This window comes from Pelophylax lessonae, assembly GCF_965119305.1.
Source record: "Pelophylax lessonae genome assembly, chromosome: 5".
NCBI classification, from domain to species: domain Eukaryota; kingdom Metazoa; phylum Chordata; class Amphibia; order Anura; family Ranidae; genus Pelophylax; species Pelophylax lessonae.
The window spans coordinates 67,950,432-67,970,338 of NC_138772.1; the positions used below are offsets into that span (position 1 = coordinate 67,950,432).

Genomic DNA, 19,907 nt, shown 5'->3' on the forward strand with positions numbered 1-19,907 from the left:
CGCCACTGTAAACCAATTGTCCCCACAAGAGTGCCCCATAACATCATGGTCCCCATCACAGTGCCCCCTTACATCATGGTCCCCATCAGAGTGCCCCCTTACATCATGGTCCCCATCAGACTGCCCCTTACATCATGGTCCCCCATCAGACTGCCCCTTACATCATGGTCCCCATCAGAATGCCCCCTTACATCATGGTCCCCATCAGAATGCCCCCTTACATCATGATTCCCATCAGAGTTCCCCTTACAACAGAATAATCATTAGTGTCCCCCTTACATCCGAGTCCCCATCAGAGTTCCTCTTACAACAGAGACCTCATTAGAGTCCCACCTTACATCAAGGGCCCCATCAAAGTCCCCCATACATCAGAGTCCTCATCAGAGTCCCCCTTACATTAGAGTTTACCCTTATATCAGAAACTACATCAGAGTCCCCCCTTACATCGCAATCCCCATCAGAGTTCTCCCCTACATCAAGCCTGACCTGAAGTGAGACCTGTGTAAGAGCACAGTAGACCGACATTGAGAACACACCACCGACCTCAGCAGCGGGCCAGTAAAATCCTTTAGTGGGCTAGATTTGGCTACCGGGCCATAGTTTGGAGACCCCTGGTGCAAAACAAAGAACAAACACAAAGCGCGGTATCCTGCAAGATCCAATTCAGGTCAGATTCACTCTGCAATAAATGGCCAGACAATACATTCTTACTGAATTCTGCTCTTTCTTACCAAACACCACAATACTGTCATAGAAAAAAATATATAATCGGACAAATGGAAAATCTGTTGAAACTGCCGGACACATTTTATTAGTTTGGTCTTTGAAACTGTAGGTTAGAAATCCTTGCCCTTCTGTACTGATTTCATGAGGAGCACGTGGTCACCCCCGGGAAAAGAATGCCAGAAAAACAGAACATTTTCATTATGAAAAGGCACAAGGAGCAAGATGGCTATCTCCAAAATTACAGCCAATGTAACAAAGGTTGAAAAGGGCATTAAACTAATAACAATAATACTGAAAGATGGAGCGAACAAAACTACAGGTTTTAATTCCAATAATACGAGGATGACTGAGCAAAGTATATAGCAGACAAAAAAATGGTTGTGCGCACGCGGGTGTGTGCGCAGCTATAACTGAGCTAACCACTGAACCTCTACTAATCAAAGATTAAAGTATACCTGAATGACACATCTTATTGCAGGCAATTACCAACATAATGGAACTTTTCAAGAATTGATTGTATCATAGCCTATGCTAGATTTAGACTATGTACATATATAATACGTTACCCTTCTTATAATAAAGATCAATATTTAACTCTTTTAAGAAACTAACAATTAGAGCAGGGCTCGAGAAATACCAGGTGCCAGGTCGCCATAGCGACTGCAAATTGCATCCTGGCACCTGGCAATATGTCAGCCGTCCGCATACGCCTCCCACTTGACGACTGCGCTATAGCCAAATGACAGTCTTTTGACATCCTCCCAGAACCCTGCCCTCCGCACTCCCCTGGGTCGTGCATCGGGCGAACTTTGTGATCACTGTATCCTCTGGATACAGCTGATCACAGATCGACGTAAAGAGCCAATCACAGTGGCCCTTTACCATGTGATCAGCTGTGTCCAATCATCATTGCTCTGAGTGCAGCCCCATCAGTGCCTATCAGTGAAGCATATCAGTGCTGCCTACCAGATTTGCGCCAGATGATCACAGACAGATGTGGCAGGTCATCAGTAACAGACGGGAAAGATGATTATGGACAGATGTGGCAGATGATCAATGGCAGATGTGGCAGATGATGTGCGCCAGATGATCACGGACAGATGTGGTAGATGATCACAAACAGATGTGGCAGATGATTACGGACAAATGTGACAGATGTGCACCAGATGATCATGGACAGATGTGGCAGATGATCATGGACAGATGTGGCAGATGATTACAGACAGGTATGGCAGATGATCACTTACAGATGTGGCAGATTATGTGCGCCAGATGATCATGGACAGATGTATCAGATCACGGACAGATGTGGCAGATGATCACGGACAGATGTGGAAGATTATCACGGACAGATGTGGCAGATTATCATGGACAGATGTGCGAGATTATCATGGACAGATGTGCCAGATGTTCACGGACAGATGTGGCAGATGATCACTGTAACAGATTATTTGACTGGGACAGGTGTGACAGGTGTTTTCACTGCATTGGGGACACTGTGTTGGGTGATGAGTGTGTAAAAAGCAGTAAAACAGCTCAAAACTCACTGATCCCTGGCAAGCAGCACAGATCCGCTCTTCTTCTTCTCACTGACAGACTCTGTGTGAGGAGAAGCAGAGCCGATCACTGTTACAATGGCTGTGTTGACATTACATGACGACTGTTACTGGACACAGCCATCATGTGATCATGAGGGCCAATTATAGTGCCCACCTGCCAAGCGGTTTTGCGCTGTGTCCGGGGGACACAGGCACACCAGAAATGCGCAGCTGCGCGATCTCCTTACTTCTGAAGGACGTTAAGGAAGGTGGGTAAAGTTCACCTTTTGGGAAAAAATAATAAATTACCATATTTCTGTAGAAAATGTGCATTTATTATTTTTTCCCGCAGGAGCCTGGAAAGCATTGCACCTATGATTAGACCTATCTTTAATTGGCACCTGTTGAGAGTCAGTTTGGGCTGTGGAAAAGCGAGGGATGTTGGTGCATTGCTAAACTGTTATTATTATTATTATTATTATTATTGCTATATCAATTATTTCAAAGACTGTAAGGCTCATTCACAGCGGTTTGAAGCTTTAACAGAAGAGCTTCAATACTCAACACTAGAAGGTCTATTTATGAAACATTTGTTGGCCAAATGTTAGATCCATTCATGCAAGCTGAACCAAATTTTCCTTATATTTTCTAATTGATTGATTCCTGTATCATCAGCTCCATCTAGTGGCCAAAATGCAGTATATTTTCTCATTGAGGTGTTTCAGAAAGCACCATTTTGACCACTAGATGGAACTGCTGGTATAGGAAGTAATCTATTGGAAAAGTTTTGTTCAGCTTCCATGAATGTCTATGGCATCAATGCAACAATTTTTTTATAAATCATCCCCTAGAATTTCTATTATATTCACTGGTGCCCATTCACATCTAAATGTAATGTTGCTTGAGGATTGCTGGTTGAAAAAATATGTGAGCTTCTTTTGGGGAAAAACTACTTTAATGGGAATGTCTGAAAACTGTACAAAAGCCTTATTATTGCATGTTTTCTTGCCTAGTAACTAGCTTTCTATTGGCTAAAAAAAAAATAAAAAAAAAAAAAAAAAACAACACTCAAGCCTGAATTAGACACAAAATGTAAAAAAAAAAAAAAAAAAAAAAAAACCCTGTACAAAATCCCCTAAGAATACTAAAAAAAATTGTTGGCCGAATAGTGACTGCCACATAGTTTTGTTTCGGTTTTATTAAATAATTTCAATTCGTTGGTTTCATTTAATCCATTTTCAGAATTCAATTTGTTTTGTTTATTCATTTTCTTATTCGATTCGAATTCAGCATTTGAGTCAGCATTCAAATTTTATTTTATTCTTTTCAAAATTCGACTCTCAAATTTTCTATCCTTTTCTGTTCTGTTTTACTCTATTCTTTTCATTTTATTCTGTTCTATTCTTTTATTTTCTATTCTTTTCTGTTCTGTTTTACTCTATTCTTTTCATTTTATTCTGTTCTATTCTTTTATTTTCTATTCTATTCTGTTCTGTTTTACTCTTTTCCTTTCTTTTAAATTCTGTTCTATTCTTTTTTTTTCTATTTTATTTTTTCTATTCCCTTATTTTTATTATATTTGAATCTATTCTATTCTGTTCTACTTTGTTCTATTTTACTCTTACTATTCTTTTTGTTTCTTTTTTTTTCTATTCTTTTCTATTATGTTCTATTCTTTTCTGTTATACTCTTTTCCCTTTGTTTCTATTCTATATTCTATTCTATTATTTTATTTTCTATTCTATTTTTTTATTCTCTGTTCTATTCTAGTCTGATCTATTCTATTCTTTTCCATTCCCTTCGTTTTTATTCTATTTTATTCTATTCTATTTTATTTTATTCTTTTATTTTCTATTCTATTTTATTTGAATCTTGTTTTCAAATATGATTAGAATATCAGTTGAATTTTGTTTCTTTATTTCGGATTTATTTAAATTCCTTACTATTGTAATTTGGAAATTTGGATACATCCAAATTTCCCAATAACTAAAAAATTGTCCGAATTTAGATTCAGAACGAAATGCACATGTATATCGCTAATCAGATGCAGATTTGGATGTTTGAAGACAATAGCTGGCAGTGCAGATTCCTTCCTCCGCCCTGTTTAATATAGATGGAGAAATCTATTTGTTTTTTCCTATTCATCCCATGGTCTAAATGAGAAAAACCTAGCCATGAATGGCTAGCCTAGTCATTTTGTGATATAATCATTGGGCTAAAGAAACAATCTGAATAGTTTGTGATTTCTTTCTGAATGTACAGTATCTCACAAAAGTGAGTACACCCCTTACATTTTTGTAAATTTATTATATGTTTTTATGTGACAACACTGAAGAAATTACACTTTGCTACAATGTTGTGTGTTGAGTTATTTTGAGGGGACAGCAAATGTATATGTTATACAAGCTGTACACTCACTACTTTACATTGTAGCAAAGTGTCATTTCTTCAGTGTTGTCACATGAAAAGATATAATAAAATATTTACAAAAATGTGAGGGGTGTACTCACTTTTGTTAGATACTGTAGCAGTTAGAAATAATTTTCTGGAATAAACTAATTTTATCGTGCTTTATTTCCTCATCAGGTGCAGTAGCGAAACCAGAACCTACAAACGCACCAATTCCGGGTAAGAGTAATTCTTAGTCCTTTTAAGTGGGTCTTTACACCTGGGAAGTGGGATGAGCGTCCTGATTGGCTGTCACAGTGGTCACATGATCGTCCCGCCAGCTCCTGATCATGACTAGACACTAAAAGCTGCCTATGACAGCTCAGTCACTGTGCTGAGAGTGCACTGTGTACGCGTTCAGAATAGGAACCATGGCCATCCATGGATTCATATGTAAGGCGTGTGGGTTTGGAAGCCAATGCTCTTTTGCCATTGCACGTATGCGTTATGTGGGCGTTAAGACGTTAAAATTAACCTGCACCCATTGCTAGATGTAGATACCTCAGAGCCACCAAAAACAGACAGCATGCCCACCAGCAGCTTGTTATTATTTCACATTTGGGTCAGTGGATACTTCAAAAGTCTATACAGGAGTAACAGAGCAAGAGCAGACATGAATATAATTTAGGGCTTATTCACACCCTGTTTCTTGCGCGCACTGCCATTTATTTGGATGGGCTCCTAAATGTGCAGAAACATGCAAAAGTATGGGCAGGCGGTATTTTTAAAATCGCCCCACACCAAACTGCATAGAACTGTAGTACCATGCGTTTTAGTAACCAAAAATGCACCCGTGTTTGCTATATACAGTACATGGAAGTGCCATTAAAATGAATGGCACCCTCGCGCGTCAGCAATGGTCACGCACTTCCATGCTTATCTGGTGTGAACGAGCCCTTACAGGGTTCATAGTTTTGTTTACAGAACCTCATTCCTCAAAAAGAACATTTTTATTGTTCAGAGGTCAAGCTAAACAATTGTAAAGAGATGTATGTAAGAGATGAGTAGTTGTGCATTTGATTATTTTGTATAAATTTGTTATTCTGAATAGTCTTCCTCCCTGTCTGTCAGATTATGAAATGACCACTGACGGCTGGTTGGTCCGAGGTGACCGACATTATTATGTGAGTAAAGAGGGGACAACCATGGACAAGGCAAGAGAGTTTTGTAGGAAAAATTTTGGTGACCTGGTTACGATCAATGGAGAAGAAGAAAGAAAATTTCTGTGGAAATATGTAAGTTTTAAATGTCTGTCTCTATTACTATCAACATTTATAACAAAATATATACTGACCACATTCAAGCTGAAGCCCTCATTTAAAAATATTGGTTTCAGCCTACAGAGGCCACTACAGCCTGTAGATAGTAGTGTGTCTCTGTTTAATACTGTAATTGTCTGATACAATATAGAGTTAAAAGAAACTTTATTTTAAAAGATATATATACTGTATGCAGCGCGGAAAATAATTATTTGATCCCCTGCGGATTTTGTAAGTTTGCTTCTTACAAAGAAATGAAAGGTCTAAACTTGTTATCATAGTTGTATTTTAAATGATAGAGACAGAATATCAACCAAAAATCCAGAAAACAAAACACATAATACAAATGTTATAAATTAAGTTGCAGTTCAGTGAGTAAAATAAGTATTTGATCCCCTACCAACCAACAAAAATTCTGGCTCCCACAGACTGTTCACAGTATGTGTTCATGTGGTACACAGATTAGTTCTGTCAATTTAAGAAAGTGCTTCTAACGACAACTCGTTATGTGTTTAAAAGTCACCTGTCCACATAACCTCTTTCTTCCATTCAAACCTCACCATCATGGGTAAGACCAAAGCTGTCAAAGGACGTCAGGGACAAGATTGTAGACCTGCACAAGGCTGGAATGGGCTACAAGACCATCAGCAAGAAGCTTTGTTAGAAGGAGACAACTGTTGGAGCAATCATTCACAAATGGAAGGATAGGATAGGCTAGGGTAGTATACAGACAGGCTAGGGTAGTATATAGACAGGCTGGGGTAGTATATGGACAGGCTAGGGTAGTATACAGACAGGCCAAGGTAGTATATGGACAGGCTAGGGTAGTATATGGACAGGATAGGGTAGTATAGTGACAGGCTAGTCTAGTATACAGAGAAGATAGGGTAGTATATAGACAGGCTAGGGTAGTATATAGACAGGCTAGGGTAGTATATGGACAGGCTAGGGTAGTATATGGACAGGCTAGGGTAGTATAGTGACAGGCTAGTCTAGTATACAGAGAAGATAGGGTAGTATAAAGACAGGCTAGGGTAGTATATAGACAGGCTAGGGTAGTATATGGACAGGCTAGGGTAGTATATGGACAGGCTAGGGTAGTATATGGACAGGCTAGGGTAGTATATAGACAGGCTGGGGTAATACAGTATACAGACAAGCTAGGGTAGTATACAAACAGGCTAGGGTAGTATACAGACAGGCTAGGGTGCTGTGTCAGGCAGCCCGTGACACTCTCACTGAGCCTGTCCTCGGTGCGGATCGCACCTCACTGTGTACATGTGTCCGTGGCCTATAAGTGGCACGGACCCTGGGGATGTACTGGACAGTGGGAGGAAACCTTGCAGATGAGAGCATGGATGTCAATACAGCTCTGGCAAATTGGAAGGGGATGTGTCCCAAGGAATGCTAGGTATCTGTATTTATATCTGGGGCGCACATGGGCTCTGGGTCTTCCTCTAGAGAGAGAGGTCCAGGAGGGGGCTGCTGCCTCTCCTCAGTGCAGGCTGCCATGCGGTCTCAGGTGGGTGGCCTGAGGGCCTGAAATTTGAATCTGCAACCCAGGGTTCTGGTCAGAGCTGACTGAGGAAGGATGTCCACGTATCCTGTCTTGTACTACTGAGGAAGGCTGGTGTTTTAAGAGCCTTGTGAGTACAAACCCCCACAGGGAATCCCTGTTACTTGTGCTGCTAGATCCCCCTCTGGGTGCTAGAAGTCAGCTGTTGGGTGCGACTGGATACCCTGTAACTGGCTGTGGATCAATCAGTGGGAGGCTCGAACACCAAAATTCAAGCAGCTCCTGCGGAGGGTAGCGCTACACATATTTAAATTAAAATAAAGTCAGAAGTCCTGAATTGAAGCCAGTGACAGACAGATAACAGCCAGTCAACTAGCTTTTCCAGGTAATGATATATATATTTTTTTCCTGAATAATTTTAGAATGGAACAGGTTCGCTTTTTGGCATGGAAAGTGTGAACTATGAAACAATGCACTTGTCTACCTTGTCTTTTAAAAGATGACTTTAGTTTCTCATTTTGTGTATGAAGGGTGCTGTATGCACTGTCATATTTAGAGGTCTTCTCTTTACCCTGGGCTGCTAATAATTTGCCAGCTTAGTTTCCATGTTGGTAAGAATTAGCATTTAAGGTTTTGGTGATAAGGCATCAATACAAATGTGGAGATTATGTCCAGCTTGAGCTAGTTGAGGGCTAACATTTGGAGAAGGTGCTTTTTTGTTGAGAAGCTCTAGTTTGTCTATTTTTCGAGAAGTGTATCTATCTGCTGTGACCTCTGTTTCCTATTAATAGCACTTAACTTGATAAGGTGCCCCAAGCCTTAGGTGCATTTCATAGAATGAAGGGATCCCCCACAGAGGGCTTATTAATAGGAAAGTATTAATTTAAAGCTTTAATTAGGCTTTGCTTAATTGTTGGTTGTGACATCAGGTGAGTGTTATTGTGTTACATATGGTGAGTGCCTCTTCTAAGGGTCCCCGTAGCTGTTATAGAAATTGGGGCATGATCCAACCTGGATATGATATGTACAGTATCTCACAAAAGTGAGTACACCCCTCACATTTTTTAAAATATTGTATCTTTTCATGTGACAACACTGAAGAAATGACACTTTGCTACAATGTAAAGTAGTGAGTGTACAGCTTGTATAACAGTGTCAATTTGCTGTCCCCTCACAATAACTCAAAACACAGCCATTAATGTCTAAACCGCTGGCAACAAAAGTGAGTACACCTCTAAGTGACAATGTACAAATTTGGCCCAAAGTGCCAATATTTTGTGTGGCCACCATTATTTTCCAGCACTGCCTTAACCCTCTTGGGCATGGAGTTCACCAGAGCTTTGCGGGTTGCCACTGGAGTCCTCTTCCACTCCTCCATGGTGACATCACGGAGCTGGTGGATGTTAGAGACCTTGCACTCCTCCGCCTTCTGTTTGAGGATGCCCCACAGATGCTCAATAGGGTTTAGGTCTGAAGACATGCTTGGCCAGTCCATGACCTTAGAAATAATTTATCATTCAACATTAAACTAGTTCTTGAATAGGTATAATAAGAATGATTAGAAAAAAAGGTCCTTCTCTGTGGAATGCTTTGTAATATTTAGCATGGGTGCCTTGCATTTCTTGGGTTTAAAACCATCAAAATAACAACACCACAGACGGGTGTGTTATATGTGTTCTGCTGGACTGTTGCTGTCACGAATTATTGATCAAAATCAATAAAAACAGGTATTGAAAACAAAATGAGTAGCGCAAGTCCACACACCACAAAATGGTGCTATAAACAAAATAAATATAATAACCAATTGTATGAAAAACTAAACCATCTCTCCGTCTTACCCCTCTAAAATGCATAAAAAATGCAAACATAGAAAAACTTGCAAATGCAAGAAAAAAGTGGAAATAATGAAAATGTGCAAGCATAAAAAGAAGGAAGGAGGCTTCCATCGTGTAAAAATTCATAAACCGGCTTTATTTGGGCGGGGCAGGAACTCTGACGTCATCGTGTATTCCGGTTCATGCTCCTGGTCCGTGAATTGACCAGAGAAGAATACCACACAGCTGAGCATGTTATCCCCATTAGGTTCATGTGAGTGGAATTTTATTGGATATTTTAATAAAGCCTGTTCATACATTTTTACACGATGGAGGCCTCCTTCCTTCTTTTTGTCTTCCATACTGGATACTATGGTATGTGAGAGGATACTCTGATTGGTATCACCAATAAGAAGAAAGCACTCAGGGATCTTTTTGAATGAGCTTTTTTGGAGAAATGTTGGCGTGTATGCTGGTCTATAATCTGACTGGCCTATCAATCTGGTGAGCTTGATATAGCGAGAGTGGTGAAGGACTCACTTTTTTGGTGTTACACCTGGGTGGATTTTGCACTGTGAAGATATTTTTTTGGAGTTTTAAGAACAATTTTTCTGGCACTCTGTTTTTACTTATATGGACTATGACTGAACACATATATGTCATCACTCTAAAAGAGTTTTTTTGCGCTTAAGCACTTTAACAGAGCACTTTTATTGTTGCTATATTTGTTGATGCTTGCACATTTTCATTCTTTGCACTTTTTTCTTGCATTTGCACTTTTTCTATGTTTGCACTTTTTATACATTTTAGAGGGGTAAGGCGGCGAGTTGGTTTAGTTTTTCATACAATTGGTTATTATCAGGGCTTATTTTCAACAGGAACGCAGGAGAACGCAGTTTACGGCACCTCCAGAACTGATTGTATGTAATGGCAAGGCGTACTGAGGTGTGCTAGAGAGTCTATTGATGCTGGGGGATCTTTTGTTGCTGGAGTGGATCTACTTTTGCATAGGAAGGGGGTATATTGTTGCTGGGGAGGTTCAGTAAATATACGTGGGGTGGTCCTTAAGTGGTTAATAAATCTGAAATAATTTTGATAATTTTCCAGAAATCACATGAAAAAGATCCAAGAGAGAACCATTTGCTGGCCAGATATGAACCTAGAAAATAATAATATGCAATATTTTGTATTTATCTGACCAAGATTTTAAATGTTGATTTTGTTTCTGATTATTATATACTGTGGTTGCTTTTCAGATCATATAAATATGTCTTGTTCCTGATTATAAAATTGTATGTAAAAAAACACTACATTCCTTTTAAATAAAACATGGTATTTTTACCACTTTAGAATTAGGAACTCCTTCTAGATCTCCGATTTGCTGGTATCATTATATGATTCGTTTACTTTTCTTGGTGTCCTTCTGTATTTAATAATTGTTACATTGGGTGACCAGTTACTGGCATAGTTGTACACAACTGGATTACATCTTAATGCATAATTCCTTTCTCCATTGTTCTCTTTCCTTCATAGATTTTAAAGAATGGGGAGGCTGATGGATACTTCATTGGTTTACGTTTAACCCTGGATAAAACATTTAAGTAGGTGCTTAGAACCTAATCTAGTCTTTTTTTTTCCGTGTCATGCTATGTTCATTTTTATTGGTTATTTAATGTCTAATGGTGGCTATACATGCGTTTGTATCAGTGACGTAAAGCTTTTTCGATAGATGGGAGCTCTTATATTGCATATTGAGATATCTTAGCATGTGTAATGCACCCCTTTTCTTTTCTATCTAAGATAGTGGGAGAAATGATTAATTCTCAAATGCTTAACACTTACTTGTTAACCAAGTTGAATCCTGCAGAGTAGGTCCCAGAGCAGGGTCTCCAAACTTTCTAAACAAAGGGCCAGTTTGCTGTCCTCTAGACTTTATTGGGGCCAGACTGTGCCCATTGGAAGTAGAAATTTTCCTGGCCTCAGTGGGAGTAAACAATGCATCTTTGGTATGAGGGGGAGGAACAGTGCCCTATTGCTGGTGTCAGTGGGAGAAATAGTGCCCCATCCTTGGTGTCAGTAGGAGGAATAGTGTCCCAGTGTTGGTGTCAGTGGGAGAAATAGTGCCCATCCTTGGTGTCAGTAGGAGGAATAGTGTCCCAGTGTTGGTGTCAGTGGGAGAAAGAGTGCCCCATCCTTGGTGTCAGTGGGAGGAATAGTGCCCCATTATTGGTGTCAGTGAGATTAATTGTGTCCCATTGTTGGTGACAGTTTGGGAAGAAATAACACCAAGAAAGAAAAAGATGGGGCTTTTGGATAGGCCGATATGAAAGGGAGGATCACTATTATGACACACTATATTTTATAAAAGAAAGATATTTATTATTCCAAAAAGAGATAAAATTACATTGACACACACATAATAAAAAACAACAAGCACATGTGTAGATATATACTCCCAGTGGGCGTGCCGATACATCTATAAGAGTGGTGGTAATCGTCTCTATTACAGCACGGTCTAGGGGTCCCCAGAAACTGACGCGTTTCGCTGCAAGGCTTCCTCAGGGCCAGAGAGACCAGACAGACCGATATTCCCACTGGATCAGAGGCAGGGGGAACATACGCTCATAGGGCAGGGGCCAGCCTAGCAGAGGCAGTTCAAGCATATGTGATTATAACGATGATAAATCCACCACACCGTCTATATCATACTTTAAATGTTGGTAACTTGTTAATGATTCGGTCAGTAAAGTCATAGGATCATCATCCGAAAAAAGCTTTAGCGGATAGTGGTTTTTATCAACCTCATAATGGCCAATTGGTTTCCCAGGGCAGGCGATGCGGTGGTCCTAGTGTACCCACAGGGACAGGACTATCCTGCAAATGACGTCTTCCCCATCATCGGCGTCAATGGGAGAAATAGCGCCCCATTGTTGGTGTCAGTGGGAGAAATAGTGCCCTATTATTGGTGTCAGTGGGAGAAATAGTGCCCCATCATTGGTGTCAGTGGAATTAATAGTGCCCTATCATTGATGTCAGTGGGAATAATAGTGCCTCATTGTTGGTATTAGTGGGATTAATAGTGCCTCATTTTTGGTGTCAGTGGGAGGAATAGTTCCCCATCATTGGTGTCAGTGGAATTAATAGTGCCCTGTCATTGGTATCAGTGGGAATAATAGTGCCTCATTGTTGGTATTAGTGGGATTAATAGTGCCTCATTTTTGGTGTCAGTGGGAGGAATATTGCCTCACTCATTAATGTAAGTGGGAGTAATAGTGCCTCATGGTTGGTGTCAGTGGAATTAATTGTGCCCCCTCATTGGTGTCAGTGGGAATAATAGTGCCTCATCGTTAGTGTCAGTGGGATTATTAGTGTCCAATCTTTGGGGTCAGTGGGATTAATAGTGCCCTATCATTGGTGTCAGTGGGAATAATAGTGCCCTATTGCTGGTGTCAGTGGGATTAATAGTGCCTTATTGTTAGTGTCAGTAGGAGGAATATTGCCTCACTCATTGATGTTTGTGGGAGGAATAGTGCCTCATTATTGGAGTCAGTGGAATTAATAGTGCCCCACCATTGGCGCCAGTGAGATCAATAGTGCCCGATCGTTGGTGTCAGTGGGATTAATAGTGCCCCATCATTTGGGTCTGTGGGATTAAAAGTACCCCATTGTTGGTGTCAGTGGGAATAATAGTGTCCCATTGTTGGTGTCAGTTTGAGGAATATCGTCTCATCATTGGTGTCGATGAGAGAAATGTTGACCCATTATTGGTGTCAGTGGGACGAATAGTGTCTCATATCAGTGGAAGGATAAGTGCCCCAAGGGCCAGATAAAGGCAAGCAAACGGCTGCAATTTGGAGACCCCTGTCCTAGAGGGAGGGAGCATGGGTGGATTTGTCACTGTCCGTCATTCTCAGTGATCAAAATAATCTATTAAGAGTAAATTGGGCTCCCAAAGAGGGGGTTATGCCTTACCCCCTTTATGAGAGCCAAAACATTTATACAAAATATGTCCATGAATTTGACACATAATTCTATTAGAAATATGAGAAAAAAGTAAACTACTACAATAGTTTATTAATATTGCTTTATATTTCCATGTACATAATCAATATATTACTTTTTTTCATATATGGAATACAATTATGTGAAGGGCACATGGCTTAGCCCTGGAAATGCATTGGCTTTATTTGATTTTACATAGGAATAAACTTGTATCTGGATTTAATCTAGATGATGTGGCACTTCAGCTGTAGATTCTAGTCACAGGCCCTGGTAGCTCGGAAGCCCTTTGGTGTGCAGAAGCTACCAGCCTAGTGTTCAGAGTCAGACAGTGTATATTGACGTAATCTCCATGCTAATACAGAAAACCCCCTCCATTGCGGGGGTTACGTTCCGGACCCAGCCGCGAAAAGTGAAAATCAGCGAAATAGAAAAACCCTATTAAAATGCATTGTAGGCATGTTTATTTTACTGTCACTGTACGTGAAGAAGCATTTTAAGGTCTTTAAACACACTTTTAAAACAATAGAAACTCATTTAAACACATAAAAGATACTGAGAGACATAGCAAGAGCTATGGAAAACACAAAAATATTTCATTTTTAATGATTTATCTAGTAAAATAACATTCCAAAAAAAACCGCAATATACCGGGACCGCAAAAACTGAACCACGATGGAGCGGGGGTTTACTGTAGTGTTAACATAACATAAGTATGAGGGACCCAGAACCATCCATCCACTCCCCCAAGAACCATGTTCAGTGAGACATATGCTCGTGTAGGGCCAGGCTTGGTATGTACTGTATATGCAGTGGTTTACTATACAGAAGGTGGTTTTGGTAGGTGCCCAGGGCACATAACTTCCAGGTAGTCACAATTCACTTTCAAACCCTCAAACTCCTAATATATATACTGTATATCTAACTGCCCACTCATAGTATGCCTCATTAGCATCATTGCTGTGCCCAGGTGGCGCAACCTATTGTTTCCTAGAAAGCCATGGTTTGGCTGCATCTCTCCTATTTCATCCCCAGCACAGCATATGACCCCGGGCAGTCTTAATAGCATCATGGGCCCTGGGCAAAGTAATGAATTGGGGCACCTACCAGCTTGTCCCAATTTATACATCTACTCTCAAGAATTAAAGTATTAATAGTTGATAGAATTAAATATATACAGTATTTATTAGTACTTTTAATAAAAACCTATTTTAAACAATAAGAAAATGTGCCATAAATCAAACACTAGTCAACACAGAGGGCACAATACAGGTAGAGGGGCAGAAATGCACAGTACATGGAGGGTCAGGAGGGCACAATACTGGGATCAAGAGGGCACGGTACAGGTTTTGGGACGCTGCCCGGGACACAGCCATCCTGGGACAGCTTAGTATAAAGTGTTACTGTGTTGGCATTTCTGGGACAGTTGGCAAGAATGATGTAATGCAAGAATAAACCTCCTCTAATGTTGGGTGCCATACGTGTGTGGATGCTGCTACGTTATGTAAACCTATTAGTTTAGTTTTTCACATTTTAGTATGGGATACCTCAAATTGTCCATAATTTTAAAGAGTTTCTTGACTGAAAATAGGTTGAGAAACACTGTTCTCACCTACTGACTGTATTGTTGTCATGTTTTATTCATTTAGCTGTTGTTATATAAAAATAAAATGTGATTTTTACTAAGAATATTAAATGCACGTTGTGAATGAATGCGCAATTCTTGCTATGTGTATCCTTTCAATACTCCTTTTGAACACATCTGAGTGGCAAATCTCATACACCCATGTAGAACAATTACGTTTGGAGTGTGAAATGTGTGTTTTGTGTCCTTTAGATGGATGGATGGATCTCCTATGGATTACGTGGCGTGGGCGAGTTATGAACCCAACTTTGCTAACAATGATGAGAACTGCGTAGTGATCTATAGAAACCTAGGTACGGTATATCTTGATTGTTTTGATGGTAATTGTGATGGTATTTTTTCAGACAAGGAAAAGCCTAAAATATGGCTCCTTTTAGTAGCTGTTCTGCTAAAAATGCCAGGAAAAAAATGGAACAAAAAGCTCACAATGGTGTAAACTACACTAATGGACATAATAAAAGTTAAGCAGAAACTGGTGCTTATATAAAATTCAACACTTCCAGAGTTGTCAGTTTCTGCATTGACTTCAGGAAGCAATTTCTCAGATTCACTATAAATGTACACCGCTAAAGAATTGGGTAAACATGTGTGTTTAATAGATACTAAAAGCTAGTATGTGTATACACCATAAGGATATATTTGTTTCATTGGTCAGCATTAAAGGCCTACTTTGCACATGTGGTCAGAGGGGGGCCAGCTAAAAATGAGAGGTTAAGCTATGTTTTTACCATCCCCCAACTGCCCCCCTTCCTTATCTGCAAAGGCAGCCATACAGGAGCAATGTTCCCTCTAATTTTTTACTGTGCTGAGCAAATAAAAAAATTTCTGAGCGCAAACCTTTAGACTTTAGAGTGCCCACAGCATTGCCCCCAATCAATGCAGAGTGCCCACAGCATTGCCCCCAATCAATGCAGAGTGCACTGCCCACAGCATTGCCCCCAATCAATGCAGAGTGCCCACAGCATTGCCCCCAATCAATGCAGAGTGTACTGCCCACAGCATTGCCCCCAATCAATGCAGAGTGCCCACAGCATTGCCCCCAATCAATGCAGAGTGCCCACAGCATTGCACACAATCAATGCAGAGTGCCCACAGCATTGCCCCCAATCAATGCAGAGAGCCCACAGCATTGCCCACAATCAATGCAGAGTGCCCACAGCATTGCCCCCAATCAATGCAGAGTGCCCACAGCATTGCACACAATCAATGCAGAGTGCCCAAAACATTGCCCCCAATCAATGCAGAGATGCCAGCGTTCCCCCCGCGAGACCCACCCCCCCCGCAAGAACCGTGCACTTACCTCACGGCAGCTTCTCTTCAGTCCCCACGTCTCCTCAGTCCTCCCGCCTCCTCCTCGGCCAATTGCATGGGGTTTGCCTTTCGGCCAATCAGGAAGCGGGAGGACTCGCTCCCTGATTGGCCAGGAGGAGGATCCGTGTGACAATTTTCATTCGCTATTGTCACACAATGGGCGGGCTCGGGGCGCACTGCTCTGCTCCCCGGCCGCCACAGTAAAACCGCGGCCCGGTTACCTTCACGTCGTCTGCGGCTGCGCGGTCTGAATTTGTGCTGCGCGGGACCTTCAATTAGACGCATTGCGTGCAGCTTAAAGGGAACATTATACAGGAGTATATAGATGCCTCGGCCACGGTGCAACAAGAATAATCCCCCTTTTGCGTTTAGTGGGACGCTTAACACAACCCATTCAACTGAATAGGACAGAGACGCAGTGGCCCCAAACCATATGCAATGCACAAGGTTGCAGCACAGTGCTGCGGGTTTTAAGGGGGTAAAAATGCCCAGTGCAGATCGCTCTTCAGAGCCCTACAGCTAGTGTAAGCAAGCCCTTTGTTTTACTCTTTATTAATTATTCACAGAAGGTTTTAGTAGCAGGACAGATATAAAATGTAGCCGTATAGCTGAAGCATAAATAATTAAATACTACCAGTTAACAATTTTGCATTCTTTGCCTCAATGGGGGAGTAGGTAAAATACATCCCATTATAATGTTGCAAATGTTTTGACACAAATTTCTAATAATTCTAATATATTGCACCCTATAAGTTATTAGTCAATTATTGACCCATAGCCAATAATAACCCCTAATTGTAACCTGTAGAAACCTGGAGCTGCTACCACAGAGTATGTGAATATAAAATTGGAGTCAGATTATACAAAGTACAAACATGAAAGCAAATAGGTACACTACCACTAATACACAAAACTGTAACAGACAATTATGGTATTTATCAAATATTTGTCAAACATATCAGTGTTGCCAACCGTCAGTATTTTTACTGGCAGCCAGTAAAAAATGGGCATTTTTCTCCTGCCAGTAAATGCCAGTGACTGGAAAAGGTTGCCAGTAAAAAATATGGCTGTAATGCCTGGCTCAGAACTGCATATGCGCAATTCAAGTCCAGAGTCAGATGAGACCATTCGAGTGCCCACTACAGTGTGTTAGGAGGGCGCCGGCTTGGAGAGGGTCTGGTGGAGGTGGTGCCTGAGCAGATCATCCCCCCCCCCCCTACACCATTCATACATACAGTTCTCACCCTCCATCCCCTCATACACCATCATTCATACATACAGTTCTCACCTCCCCATCCCCTCCATACACCATTTGGATATATAGTTATCACTCCCCCCATACACCATTCATACATACAGTTCTCACCCCCCATCCCCTCTATACACCATTCAAACATACAGTTCTCACCCCCCATCCCCTCCATACACTATCCATATATACAGTTATCACCCCCCCATACACCAACCATATAAACAGTTATCACCTCTCCCCTGTCCATTTACTACCCTATCCTGTCTGTATACTACCCTGGCCTGTCCGCATACTACCTTAGCCTGTCTATATCTCTTTGGACCACTATTTGTCTTCAGGCCGGGTCCAGAGGCACAAGTGCAGGCCTGCAGACCACGGTTGAAGAAATAGGTGGAGAGGCACTGCAAAAATCTCCACCCCGGCCACCTCCACCATATACATGGGCAGGGCAAAGGGGAGAGGAGTCAGGGGCAGAGCCAATGGGGGCGGCAAAATGAGATTTCGCCCAGGGTGTCAAAAATCCTTGCACTAGCCCTGGCCAGATGCTTGTGTATATCAAATTGGAGCAAAAAAGTGAAACTTATTGCTAGGGTTTAAACACAATGAGTTTATTTACTAAAGCTAGAGAGGGCACATTTAGTCACAATTCTGCAGAGAAACCAATCAGCTTCCCGGTTTTATTGCTAAAGCTTAATTAAACAACCTGAGGTTAGAAGCTGATTGGTTTTTCTGCAGAATTGTGACTAATTTTGCCTTCTCTAGCTTTAGTAAATAAACCCCCATGTAAGAATGGATATTCAGATTCTTGCATGAGCCCAATTTTGACTGGTTCTCTTTAAGATGGGATTTCAGTTTAATGTTTACGTTTAATTGATTCCTTTTAACTTTTTCACAATAGGCTATTGGAATGACATGAACTGTGGCAGCCCAAACCCATTCATTTGTGAAAGGAAAACCAGTAATGTTAATACAACCTTTGCTCCAACAATCCCACCACCCGAAGGAGGGTGTCCATCAGAATGGTTGGCATTTGGAAAAAAGGTAATCAGAATACAATATTTTTTGTTTCAGCTGTTTCTAGAGCAGAAGTGTTTTTGCAGATAGTTTTGGCTGCTGATGTTTTGGCACAAATACCTGTTAATTCTTGAAAAATGAATTTATTGCTCCTTATATCGTAACGAGGACTCTAAAGAGGTGTAGCCTTTACATGGAACAATACAGTTAACAAAACTATAGAGGAATCAGATTGTGATGTCTGTTCTTTGTATGTTCATGATGTGGAGGCTTGATCTGCCTTGATGCTTGCCTACACTCAAGGCTGGTGAGGACTGTGAAAGAGAATCTTCTTATGTCAGTGTGTTAACCAGTTCCCATGACTTTGGCTCATGGTACATTAATCACTTGCTTACTGGGCACTTAAACCCCCTTCCTGCTCAGGCCACATTTTTCAGCTTTCAGCGCTGTCATTTTTTGTTTGAATGACAATTGAGCGCTCATGCTACACTGTACCTATATGAAATTTTTATCATTTTTTTTCCACATAAATAGAGCTTTCTTTTGCTGGTATTTAATCACAACTGGGGTTTTTATTTTTTGCTAAACAAACAAAAAAAGACAGAAAATTTTGAAAAAAAAACAAACATTTTTAATTGTTTGTTCTAAAATTTTGTCAAACGGGTTTTTTCCTTCACTGATGGGCACTGATAGGCTGCACTAATGGGCACTGATAAGGCGGCACTGATGGGCACTTATAGGCTGCACTGATGGACAATGATAGGCTGCATTGATGGGCACTGAAAGGCTGCACTGATGGGCATTGATGAGGCTGCACTGATGGGCACTGATAAGGCTGCACTGAGGGGCACTGATGAGGCAGCACTGGGGGGCACTAATGAGGCTGCAGTAATGGGGCGGCACTGATGAGCACTGATAAGTAGCACTGATGGGCAGCACTGAAGGGCACTGATAGGTAGCACTAATGAGCACTGATAGGTGGCACTGTTGGGCACTGGTAGGTGACATTGATATGCAACAATAATAGGTGGCACTGATAGGTCCTGCTTATCAGCAGTGCACCTGGAGTGTGCGAGACCAATGTCCTGTAACCTGCTTTTTTTTTTCTCCTCAAACTATCAGAAGACAGCTGATCACGTGGTAAGGGTCTGAGATTGGCCCCTTACTCCGATCTGTGATCAGTCGAGTCTCATAGACTCGCTGATCACAGAGCGAGCTGCGTGCGCCCCGCAGGGGGCGCTGAGGCATCAAATGTACGGGAGGACATACATGGATGCCCTCCCGGCAATTTATGCCCGTGCTGTAGCTGTCTTTCGGCTATTGCCTGGGTGGCAAGAGGTTAATATTACTAATTCTCTAGTTCAGCCTTTCACAGTCTTTTTACT

General features: G+C 41.2%; 1 protein-coding gene across 1 annotated transcript in view; it reads left to right on the plus strand.

Annotated features, from left to right (window-relative positions):
- LOC309556052 (macrophage mannose receptor 1-like) overlaps positions 1-19,907 on the plus strand; it is a 161,324-nt gene that overhangs the window by 103,012 nt on the left and 38,405 nt on the right. Inside the window, exons 16-20 of the mRNA XM_082258344.1 lie at positions 4,851-4,892; positions 5,784-5,947; positions 10,835-10,902; positions 15,138-15,238; positions 18,407-18,549. Of these exons, the coding sequence (XP_082114470.1) occupies positions 4,851-4,892; positions 5,784-5,947; positions 10,835-10,902; positions 15,138-15,238; positions 18,407-18,549 (518 nt within the window). The remainder of the gene's footprint in view (positions 1-4,850; positions 4,893-5,783; positions 5,948-10,834; positions 10,903-15,137; positions 15,239-18,406; positions 18,550-19,907) is intronic.